The sequence below is a fragment of the Rutilus rutilus genome (genome assembly GCF_951802725.1).
Source record: "Rutilus rutilus genome assembly, chromosome: 7".
Taxonomy (NCBI): domain Eukaryota; kingdom Metazoa; phylum Chordata; class Actinopteri; order Cypriniformes; family Leuciscidae; genus Rutilus; species Rutilus rutilus.
This window is the reverse complement of record NC_140221.1, coordinates 10,664,301-10,677,462: the sequence shown is the minus strand read 5'-3', so window position 1 is coordinate 10,677,462 and position 13,162 is coordinate 10,664,301. Positions and strand designations below refer to the sequence as shown.

The window sequence follows — 13,162 nt, the reverse complement described above, 5'->3', positions numbered from 1 at the left end:
CAGAAAATGTTTGTACCAAGAAACCAATTATACTTTGTATAATAAGTATAAAAACTTAAATAAATATAAAACTTGCCTCTGTTCAAATGTGGACAAAAATCTCATCAGAAAGATCAAACCACTATTTTTGAAGAGGAAAAATGTCACAGCATAATAGAGTTTAACAGACAGCGAAGAACAAAACAAATTCAGAATTCTTTCTTTGCTATTGGTCAAATGTGAACACAAAAATCAATTTTGTTGTAGTTTTCATTCACCTCTATACCCAACTATGAAGACTTCCGCTTTTGAGAACCGCAGAAATGTGAAAAGGGTCCATTATAGGCTATGTCATGTCTTGGAATATTGGCATTTATTATATATGAAAAAAAAAAATCAATATAAAGTTCAAAAAGTAAAAAAAGAAAAAGAAAAAGTTTGAAACTTTTTAACTGTAGTGTACACAAAATATAAAGCAGCACAATTGTTTTCAACACTGATAAAATAAATGTTTCTTGAGCAACAAGTCAGCATATTAAAATGATTTCTGAAGGATGTGACACTGAAGACTGGAGTAATGATGCTGAAAATTCAGCTTTGCATCAAAGGAATACATTACATATTTTTCAATATCTTCCAGACGTTTGAGCAGCAGTGTACATATTACATTTGAATGAAAATACACCATGTAATAAACAGAGCACATATTCTCAAAGAACTTACATTTTAATGATTCCTTCCCTCATTGCTGCCTCCTTCAGTTGTTCCCAGACTTCCTAATTTTTCAACTTCCCCATGAATCTAGGCTCCACTGTAATGGCCTCCAAAAAATGCCATATCTTCCTGTAAAAATAAAAATAAATTAAACAATAATTTACAGTAAGTGTATAGTTTATCTCATGTAGCCTTAAATTAATTGGGATTTTTTTTCTTGCACCTGGTAATGTGCAGATCTGTGAATCTGATTCTCAAGATCTGAAATCATTAAAATATTATAATGTATTGTACATTCAGTTACAACATTATTTGTTTTATAAACATGAATTGATCATGCTGACGTGAATGTAATAAAATCATTTCGATCAATTAATCCAAACATACGCTAAATAAAGTGTCATAAGCTTTGATTTAATGACATGCGCACACTGCACGACACAGTTTTCCGCTGTTTGCACATACTAACCGTCCTCCTACCATATGTTGCTTTCGAATAGAAAATAAATAAAAGTAAAAAGGCGGCTGAATTTTGGTTCCAGTGTACATAAATACATAAATATTCACGAGCTTCCCCTGTTGTGGGCGTGTTCTTGAGAAAAGCCTACCCGTCATTCAGCCCCTGCGTCCCAATCGGTCCCAGTATCCTAAATAGTATGTAAGATTAGAAAAAGAGTGTCCCAAATATAGTATGTTGAAAAGAGTAACCGTTTTTATAGATTTGACCTGACAACACCTGCGTCTTGTGCCTTATTTTTTCATTTAACAACAGCAATAGTTTATTAAACCGGTATATGAACATGACGGACGCTAGTTGGCGCAAGTGTCACGCGCACTAGCAGTGACAGATTAAATGAGACCAACTCACCTGCAGAATTACCGCTCAAAAGTCTAAATCAAATGCACAATGTCAACAAACGGCAGGACGTCGAGAATATTACAGTTTATGGCTCCAGATGAGCGCCGTCAGTTTGGAATCGAGGTAACTGCACATCAGGAAATAAGCTAATTTTCTAATGATGCATTTTTATTTATTTTTACAACAAAACACGCTAGCAAGCAATTCACTTCTCTTTATGTGTGCTTAAAATGAGATTTATAGTAACGCAAGTTCTCTACAAGACTAAAATGTGCACAAATTTCACATTGTATAATGCACACAAATGTTACACAAAGTCAAGAGCTTTTTAACTTCCACGTGTGATGATGATGATGATGATCTATTTGGCGGTGGCCAGCCAGGCTTGGAGTTGAGTTGACCTCACCATGTAGTACTGCGGTACCATCATGGTATAATGACGATATCAGACCGTAGTTTCATGGTGCTGATATGTAACGTTAGGCCTACCACAATATTGAACAATTAGCATATTCACGGGCCATGTATAAATGTGTTACTCCAAGATGCTTCAGAGAGTACCAAGGTTTTAACATGGTCCAAAACACATGGTACCAAGTCCCTGTTGCTGTTGTACTTCTTGGTGTTTATTTGGTAGTGGGAGTTCCTCTATGAAATACTGGTATTTTTGTTAGCAGGGTTTCATGTTGCCACATTTTGCTAAATTTAGCAGCTTATCTAAAATTAACTGTTTTATAAATTGTAAAAAGTGTTGCTCAACTCAGATAAAGTAGTTTTAACATGAGTTAAATAATTGTAATACATTTTGTAATAATGTTAATATTTGTATTTATTTTTGTCATAGACTCCTTTCCAGCGTCTGGCATGGCAAATGCAAGATATATTAGGGGATGGAGGAATTCTCAAAGAGGTTGTCCATGCAGGGGAAGGCCCACCTGTACCAATGCATGCATCTGTATCAAGTAAATGGCTGAACTAAACATGGTTTTAATGGAGTCATAGTTCCAGTTTCTCGCTTATGATAGTCCAGTGGTGTGCAGAGATGAATGATTCGTAACATACACTACTGTTCAAAACATTGAGGTCGTAAGATGGTTTAATGTTTTTGAAAGAAGTCTGTTATGCTCACCAAGGCTACATTTATTTGATCATATAAACTAACTCTTACATTATTTTCTGTAATATATTTAAAATTTCTGAATATTTAGCAGCCATTACTCTTCTTCAATGTCACATGATCCTTCAGAAATCATTATAATTGTAATATTCTGATTTGGTGCTCAAGAAACATTTCTTATTATTATAAAAGTTGAAAACAGTTTTGGTGCTTAATATTTTAGGAAGTAGATATCTGTAATTTTTGATCAATTTAATGCATCCTTGCTGAATGAAAGTATTAATTTCTTTCAACAAAACAACAACAAAAAAACTTTTGGTTGTGTTATACTTTTATGTCACACATTTCCTTTTTTTGCTAGCTTCTCATTAGCTTCTCGACATGAACTCATTTCATCCACAGTTCACTTCTCTGGTTTCATTGAGTACTCTGACGCACCATTTGAGACCACCAACCACCTCAGATATCCACGAATGATGAAGCTTGGTAGAGGTAGGATGGAAATTGAATTCTCCCATTAAGAATAATCATTATGATTCTCCTTTATATTGTCTCGTTTGTCCAGTGCTAGACACTCAGACCTCTTTTTCCACAGATGTTACTTTGTATGGCCTAGAGCTCGGCCTTCTTACTATGAAGAAAGGCGAGTTCTCTCGCTTTCTCTTCAAGCCCAAATATGCCTATGGGGACCTTGGGTGCCCCCCACACATACCTCCATTAGCCACAGTCCTCTATGAGGTGCACGTCCTTGATTTTCTGGACTCGGCACAAGTGGATGATTTCATGGATTTGACTTTGGTATGATTAAATGCATTCAGCTTTCTCTTTTATTTTGTTTGCGGTATCTAAGATTGTGATTTCAACATTCCCCAGGAAGAGCAGAACACTGTCCCTCTGTCCACCTTGCTGAATGTGCTGGAAACACAGCGGAGCTTTGGCAACCTCTGCTACAATAAGAAGCGCTACGAAGATGCTCGAGAGAGATACAAGCAGGTATTCTGCTTATAAGTGCCTTATTTGTTTCGCAAGTATGAGAGTTTGTAAATGCATAGAAAGAAAATGTACTCTGAAAATTAGTAGTTTATTCTAAGTGTAACATACTGTTGTCCCATGGTATAGGCCATGACGCTTTTGCAGAATCGTGAGCCGATGGATGATGAAGAGAAGCAGCGTCTTGAAGAGATAAAGTTGCTTTTCCTGCTCAACCTCTCACTCACGTACCTTAAACTGGAAAAACCCCAGAAGGCCCTTTACTTTGGTCAGAAAGCACTGGACATCAACCCCCAGAACACTAAAGCTCTCTTTCGCTGCGGCCAGGTTGGGCAATATTTTGACATTTTTACCTCCTTTGTTGAAAATCTGTTCATAATTTTTTTTAGCAAAAAACATATTGCTCTGTAAAATCTAGGGCTGTCAATCAAGTCAACATTTTAATCAAATCACGTGATATGCTGATAAATTAATTAGCTCATCACAAATATGAATATTTACTGAGAAAAGCACTGAAATTAAGGGTGTTTTCAGACGTGTAGATAATTCGTTTTTGTTCTGAAACAGGGACTTAAATTGTTACAGTGTTGCATTTTCTCCATCGTGGTTCGGTTCACTTTCACAAGGTCACATTTCAAAGCATACCACAATGTGTTTATGCATCAATATCTCAAAAAGATCATATCAATTAGAGTGAGAATCAATGCTTTGTCAGCACAGCGTTCTTGCAGACAGTGCTGATTTTTTTGTAATGCATTTCCCATTATGAATTATGCTACAGCATGGTTCACTGGTCCGTCGGGTCAGATTTCTTTCTCACCAGAACTGAACTGCTTGAAAGGTGTAATTTTCATTCGGACCGAGACTATTATTTTGGTGCAACTCGGAGCACAATTGTCATGTTAATGTATGCCGAAACTAGGGTTGCGCCGTATACCGGTACTGAATATTGCATTATTCAATATTGCATAATGCATAGCCTTTATTATTGAATAGAATACTATTAAATAATATATTGTCTGCCTCATTCTATGAGAAGCCACATCAGCTCACAAAAGGAAGTTCCAAACACTCGACGTGAGTAAATACATGTTATTAAATGTTGTCATTTGTTGGACAACAGTTTTACGCTTCGTATTACAAGTTTGGAAAGATGTTTGACGCATGTTTCTTTTTCAAATGCACGACTGCACGTAATAAGTGACTCAAACTTGCAGTTCTTTCAGAGATTTAGCAGCATTTACTACTGATCACAGAGCCCTTCTTCACTAAAGCATATAGCCTATTTATTTAATAAAAAATCAGAAAAAAATAGAAATTTGTGCTTTCATAATCGCACTAAGCCAAATCGCGATTCCGGTTTAGTTTTGATTGATCGTGCTGCCCTAGTGCTGATGATATAAAATAAGAGAATAACTATATCATTTTTATACTCCCGTGTGTATTTTGTGTAAGCGGTCTGTAGTAGCAATAATCCTTCGTAATTATTTTGGGCAAAGAATTAACTCGGGTCTTCATACAAGTTTCATTTGTTTACTGAAAGTCAGACCTGCCAACCTGTATGCATTTTGCGTAGCGGACATGCAAAATGCGGCCCACCGACCAATTACAGCCTGGGGATGAATGTCAAAAGCCCGCAGATCGTCTATTAGAATACATTACATGTGGCCTGCCACACATAAGCTAATTTACAAATCATGCAGTTTCACAGTGTCAACACAAGGTGATAGCACTAGCTTTTAGGCCAGGTGTTGCAGTAAACTGATAAGTGATAAGCATTGCCATTTCTGTTGCTTTTGAGAAACATTGAACGTGCCAAAAAACCCGGAACGAAACAGACAAGTTATTAGCTCTGCCCAAAAGACAGCGCAGCATGAGCTCAGAACAAATGCGTTTATTTGCTGACCGGTCTCGATCACGCAACCATTAAACAGCGCAGTGAGAAGCATTCAAGTTTTGCGCCAGAGGTCTCCGATACAAACACAAATGTCTTGGTGATTTAAACTTTTTTTAAAGCCAGATGAAACAAGCGTTGACATTCTCAACAACACTGACTACTTTTCAATCCACAAATCACAACCATGTGTAGTGACACTAACTGTAAACATAGTATTGTGGCAGAAACGTAAGATATTTATTTATTAATTTTATTATATTACTATTATTATTATTATTATAGACATGTATTAAATATTAAAGGAGTATTCTTAATGAAAAATAGGTCAAATTAGAGAAACCAATGGTTAATTTTAATAAGTGTAGAATAGTTCTAACTCAGTAAGAATATTTAAATTATACCCTTTAGAAATGAGGTTGTTAATTTTACAGATGTTACTGTTTGTGTTAATGAAAATGAATTTACATCTGCGTCCCACCTCAAGCTACTGCTACTGTCAACTCTAGCTTTTCCAAGAGACAAAACATGAAGGCTAATATTATTAATATTTTATATATAATGGTAGAGAAGTATCTGGCCCCCAGGCGTCCACAACGTTGAATCTGGCCCCCTTTAAAAAAAAGTCTGGACACTCCTGGCATAAGCAAAGCTAATGGCCCATAAAAAAGGCTTTGTAAAGATGAAGACAACATTCAACTCATATAAGGTGCATAAGCACAACATGAGCTTTACTTATGAAACAAAATAGCTTTTTTACTTAAAGCTATACTTAAAGCTTTACTATACTTGAGCGATAGTTACGTCCCATTGATGAAGAGACTCATACTGAGTCCTACTGAGGACCTAGTTGAACACCACCATGACAGGAGTTCGAAACAGGTATTTCAATTTCAGATAAACATTTACGTTCAGCTGAAATAATTACGAACAGACATACTTGGGCCATAGCAGCCGTGCTGATATGAAGGCTGAGGAATTAAGTTATATGGCTTGATGCAGGTGTTTCATAAAAAGGAAGACACCTCACTTGCTAGAAATGAGTCGCGTAGGCAGAGCTTATTCCTAAGAAACAATGGCTTCACCGGCTTAAGCAGTGAAGCCTTTTGGACCTAGTTGATCACTGCTGTGACAGAAGCTCATCTATGAGGTCTGTGAGTAAACAAAATACCTCGCTTCAGAGGAAAAGAAGTCTAATAAAGTATAAGCATACTGTAAACACCTGCTCATAATTTAGCAAAGGAACATTATAGGCTTTCGTGCGGCACAAACTAGCTCTCTTGTACTGACAGGACCAGAGAAACTAGCAAGAAAACATCCAGATTGTAAAATCCTGCTGCTAAACAAATGTCCTCATTCCGGTTACCCATGCCCATGAAGAAGCCATACCCCTTGTGGAGTGGGCTCGAACTCCCAACCAGGCATTGCAAGCTGTAAGCCAGCGCTATCACATCCACAATCTAATGGGATAGTCGCTGTTTTGAAACAGGCTGCCCTTTGGTGCGACCATCACAGAACACAAAGAGCTGATCAGAGAGGCTGAATTGTCTGGTTTGCTCAACTTAAAAACACAGTGCGCGGACGGCATGATAACTGTGAAGGAAGCACATCTCCCACAGCTGGTTCCCTTGGAGCGAAAGCAGACAAAGTTTTAACCTGGGCTCCGGATGGAGTTGAGAGGTCTTTAGGTACATAGTCCTTTTTCGGTTTGAGCATTACTCTACAGTCATTAGGGCCAAATTTCATCCAAGACTCTTTAACTGACAGAGCGTGCATGTCAGTGACCCACTCACTTGACTGATGCAACATCAAGCAAAAGTGCTGTCTTCAGCACTTTAGAGAGCATCTTCAGTAGCAGAGTTTCCACTGTTGGGCCAAAAGCGAGCGTGCTAGTGCATGCCAAGGCCAGTCGCGCTTCCACTGTCACTTCCGGAGCTTGATTGGGCCTCCCCAGGGTCAATGGCCAGGGGGTTTTGGCACACAGAATACATTGGTCCAAAGCGGGCCAACTGGGGCTTGAGGAGTGGTTATGAACAAAGGCGGAGTTTACCTGAGTTGGGAGAGGGTCAACAAGGCTGCTCATTTCCCATGTTCTCATGCTAGGCTACCAGCTAAACTCAACATTTAAGACATTTTAAAACAATTTTCAGCTTGAAACTCACTTTCAGACATGTTTGAAATAACTGCAGATTGTGATCCGGTGGGGATTTTGAGCACCATATGAGGCAGAAATATATTTATGCGATGCCAAAGGATACTTATGCCAACTATTGCGATAATAAATACACATATGTTTATGGAAAATACCAGAGACTGCTTGAAGAACTTATCATATATCATTATAATTGTGTATTTTTGTTTCATGTTTCTTCTTCTTTCTCTTCCCTGTTTCCTTTGTTGATACTGGACTGATGTATCCGCATATGTCATAAATGACATATACTCTGGTTAACTCTTGTTTTCTGTTTGGAGCTCCCTCTGTTGCTTTGGCTGAAAGGATAACAGTACAGTGAGATGGGAGAGATCGCTCAAACCTCCTCAGATTGCATAATTTCATGGAAAATTAATTGAAAACTCTTTCCAAATAAATGTGACGTAAACATTTATTTTATTAATATTTCTCTAAATGTGTAAGCCTTTGGACTTAAAAGCCTTAATTGAGTTGTTTTGTGCATTCCTGTGATCACAAATAAATGGAAGCAGTGTTCTCTTATGTAACACAAATTAATAAATTACTGTCACTGTAACATTTTTCTTTTTAATTTGTAAACATTGGTCAAATATTGATGCTGGAATCTTAAGTCTTTAAGTAAAGACCAAACATTCGCTTCTGTCATGCTTATTTTGATTTTGCGATCTAGCTAGTTTTCAGTCAGCTGGTGACATGGTGAGGTTGAGTGACGTTGTTCTATGGAGGCGTGTTAAGGGCGGGATTTAGGTTAGGGGCTACTGGCCCGACAGTGGAAACGCAGCTTGATTTTGGCCTTGTGGCTCGAGGTCCAAGGTCTGAGGCTATTGACCCTGCCTGGTACGCTGTTAGCCCTGGTTCGCACTGGCCCAACAGTGGAAAAGTGGCTAATGATGCTGAATGGCTCGAACGGAGAGTCTGAAAGGGCTCTTAACACCAACGCCAAGTTCCATGTCCAGGACTGTAGAAGGGCACGTTGAGTTAAATCATCTTGTGCTGCGTAGAAATTTAATCACCAAGTCATTCTTGCCAACTGGGCGATTTATCTTCTTTGCTATGGAAGACCGATATAGCAATCACATATACTTTAAGCGTAGAGGTGGCGAGGCCGGCGTCCAAACGCTCCTGCAAGAAAGACAGAATAACTGGAGTCAGGCAGTTTACAGGATATATATTCTGTGAGCTGCACCAGCTCTCAAAGACTTTCCATTTATGAGCATAGAGATGCCTGGTAGAAGATTCATTGATCGTTTTTAAGTTAACACGACACTGGCGCGCTCCGCTTTTGGCAGCCAAACATGCAGATTCCACAGCTCGGGATTGGGATGCTGAGAGTAGAGAGTAGCTGTCATATATAGGTATGAAAGAGCTTCACAAACAGTCTTTTCAACCACACAGTATATATTAGAACTGGGATAAAAGTTTATATTTCAGGTTTAAACACTGATGTCTCCGGAAGCTGTAGATGGTGATAAGTATCTGTTAAAAAATTATTTGTCATTGAATCATTAATTCAAGATATTTGTTCTATAAACATATACACAAGTAAACATAAACAATATAAAGGCTGTATAAACGCACAGATTATAGCCTATATATTTACTCCAGAAACTAACTCTATGAACATGGAAAGCGGTAATAGATGGACCTCTAAACTTTTACTCTGAGGAGAAAATCCAACGCAACAATCTGCCGCGCCGTCAAAATAGTCACAACAGCAAGCGCGGCTTACATAACTTCAGAGTTCCTACTGGCGGTGCGAATGCAACCAAGAAAACGTTCCTAGGGGAACCATTAGTTCTCGGGGAACCACCCTGGTGGCTAGTTCCTAGAACTAAGTTCCTAGAACTACCCGGTGCAACAGTTTGAAACCAAAAAATTGTGATTCTCAGTTTATCCAGAGGCGTGCAGATCTAGTGGGCAGTTCTCTGTTTATGCCAACAGATCCACCTCCGCTGGTTTTAGAATGTTCCAAATCCTATTCACTGTCAGAGGATGCAGTCTCCATTTTCCTTGGACTACTCCATCCCTTGACAGCATGTCGGGCCCTCAGTTCAGCGATCACAATCTCCACAGCTCGCTTCGCGAGGAGTGAATCTCCGCTCTTAAGACTGGCTCATCTTGGGGTTGAACCACTGACATTACAACGCCATTGAAGCATGCTGGTCTGCGAGCAGACTGAAGCGTGTAACCGCTTGTTTCTATTTTCTTTTCCCACTCTGAGATGCTCGGAAGCGCTAGCCACACCCCTGCAAAATCGTTGTCCGCTGAATGTAATGAATCACGATGAAGCTTCTTGAAGACTTCTCGTGAAGAAGAACAATTCTGAGGCAATCTCGCTCAGTGCATATGTTTATATAGGGAGCAGGCTCCTCCCTATTTTGCGCGCTTGAACGCCATTGGCTGTTGAATGTGGAGCAGCGTTATTCAATTAGGCTTCAGTATGTCTCAGCGAAATGAGTTTCCCCCATAGCGTCAGCTTCTGTAGCAATGTCGAGTGAACCAAAATCGAAAGGGAACAAAGGCTCCAAAGGTGGAATTTTCAGCAGTCATTACCCCAGTAGTGTCATATGATCCTTCGAAAATCATAGCAATATGCTGATCAGTTATATGATGATTTGAACTTTTGACCGGTAGTGAATACTTCAGCTTCTGGAAGAATCTTCCAATCAGGTTTTCATAGTTGTGGCTTTTTATTTGTGTTCAGTTTGCCAATTAAGGCCATATGGTAGTATTGATATAATATTTAGAACTTTCTTTCTTTTTTTTATGAGGCTTGTTTGGATATGAAAGACTATGAGAAAGCACAAGATTACCTTACACTTGCTCAGGCGAAAAAGCCATTTGACCCTGACATCAACACCTTGCTGAAAAAGCTTGCTCTGTAAGTATTCATTCTCATATTTTTGTCAAGTCTGCTTCTTACATGTGTGAATGTGAAAGCTAAACTAATCAACTGATCTTTTTCAGGTGCTACAAGGACTATTTAGACAAAGAGAGAGATATGTGCACCAAGATGTTCTCAGGTTTGAAGAGAACAGAAAATTGAAGCTGTGTGCGCAGCTTGCAGTGTCCACGGTTGAGGTCTTCACCATTTTTCAAACCCTCCAGATTGGCCACAAGTGGGCAGTATAAACCAAACAAATTGTAATTTTGGTTCGAGTGGCCAACATTGCATCAAATGTTGTCATACTTTTAATTGATTATTGTTTGATTTTATTTTGCGGTTTGTTTGGTTTTGCCAGCAAAATATATACATTTTTGCCTCTGCATTATGTTCTGTACGTTACTTTAATATAAGCTTTATTATAACAAACAGTCAAGCTTTTGCAGAATTATGTTCAGTATTATGTTCAAAACTCTATATGGAGCATTAGGATGTTTTCTAGGTGCACTGTTTGAAGTTTCAGAAGTCAAATAGAGTCTTTAATTTTTTAACCTATTTGTCATTTTTTTATTTCTTTTTTTGTAGGCCATACAAAGTCTCATGCCTGATTTTTGTTTATTTATTTATTTGTACTTTTTACTCACACTAATTCCACTGTGTCATCACCACTGTGACAGACTATTTTGTGTGTCGCAAGTTTTGAAGTTAACATTTAAACAAGATGTTCCACCTTGCTCAGTGTTTAGAATTTTCTTTAGATTCATATGGAAATTAATAATATCGTATAAGATTAAAAATACAAATACCTTTTGTTTACTTATCAATCAACAAAAGTGTCAGTATATACTGTATATATTAAATCTATTCTCATAAAGTTCTTTGAGTCTTGTCGCATTGCTGTGTCACCTTTTACTGCCTGGTCTTTTCTCCCTATGCTAACAGAAATTCCTGCAACAGCCTTAAACACGTATTTGGACTCTTACGGCTCACTTAAAATGTAATTTCCTCATAACAAAATATGAAACCATGTGGTGTCTACCCAAAAAAAAAAAAAAAAATGCTTCACTAGTTTGTAGAGTGAAATTCCACTCATGTAAGTCAAGTCAAGTCAAGTATATTTGTATAGCGCTTTTCACAATACAGATTGTATCAAAGCAGCTTCACAGTATTAAATTAAAATAATACAACTGTTATTAACTGTTATGAACCTTTTATGTGGTTTTAACCTTTTATATTAACTGTTATGAACCTGTTATTAACCTTTTATGTAACCTTTTTATGTCATGTAACTGTTATGAACCTTTTATGTGCCTGGATGTGCAATGCAAACATAGTTAACCTTAAAACAAGCATTAGGTCTGTAAAACCTTGGACTACAGATAAAGACATTTAGTCCATGAGCCAGGGCCCCAAATTTGGTCCATCGGTATCATCTGGGGGGACAAAGTCTCATAGTGATTTTTGGCAAGGTATACACCCTAGAAAAATCACGATAGCAGTGCAGGGGTGGTAGCGAAATCACTTTTTTCAGCTCATGAAGTTACTAACCCCCTAAGATAAATTCCGTTTTTGAAATCTGGCGTATATCTGGTTTAGGCTCATGCTAGGGATATTGTCAATATTCTATAATATGATGCTTGGTATCGTTGGAAAGGGGGCCTTTTAGGCTTTCATTTAAGCCCAGTACCGAATCTGTCTGACAAACACAGAGGTCACATGACTTCTTTAAACCAGAAATAACACACATTTCTTCCCAATTTCTGCCTAAACTGTATGCTTTCTTTTATTATAAATAACACTACCAACTATGCCATCTTCAATAAACTTCCATTGAGTTCCAGGGGTATTAAATGTAAGTACAAAATACTTTTTCTCTTGTGTTTGTGAATTGGTGGGGAATAGTAGCAGAATAGTAGCAATAGCTAATGTAAGCTTGGTGTTTTTCACACTTAGTATACTTCTTTTAAACTTAAAATAAGAAAGTATACTTTCAGTCTACATTTTATGTACTTCTCAGAAATATACTTAAAATTACACTTCAGTGTACTTGATTTATACTGAGAGAAAAGTCCAGGGCCCGTATTCATAAAGATTCTAAGAATCCTCTCAGAAAACTCTTAATTTAGCTTAAAAACTTTTACATAGGAGTCTTAGCTTAGATGCACTTTTATAATGGATAGATACACTTTTATAATGGATAGATGCACTTTTATGATGGATAGATGCACTTTTATAATGGATAGATACACTTTTATAATGGATAGATGCACTTTTATGATGGATATATGCACTTTTATGGTGGACAGATGTACTTTTATAATGGATAGATGCACTTTTATGATGGATAGATGCTCTTTTATAATGGATAGATGCACTTTTATGATGGACAGATGCACTTTTATAATGGATAGATGCACTTTTATGATGGATAGATGCTCTTTTTATAATGGATAGATGCTCTTTTATAATGGACAGATGCACTTTTATAATGGACAGATGTACTTTTATGATGGATAGATGCTCTTTTATAATGG

The 13,162-nt window shown here is 37.7% G+C and overlaps 1 protein-coding gene across 1 annotated transcript; it reads left to right on the top strand.

The window, feature by feature from the left end:
* Positions 1–1,509: 1,509 nt before the first annotated feature.
* fkbp6 (FKBP prolyl isomerase 6) lies at positions 1,510–11,502 on the top strand. The gene is made up of 8 exons (XM_084413494.1): positions 1,510–1,675; positions 2,397–2,514; positions 3,072–3,161; positions 3,265–3,467; positions 3,543–3,662; positions 3,789–3,986; positions 10,516–10,625; positions 10,712–11,502. Exons 1-8 carry the CDS (start codon positions 1,601–1,603, stop codon positions 10,788–10,790), a joined length of 993 nt encoding a protein of 330 aa, XP_084269620.1. The 5' UTR covers positions 1,510–1,600; the 3' UTR covers positions 10,791–11,502.
* Positions 11,503–13,162: the final 1,660 nt, after the last annotated feature.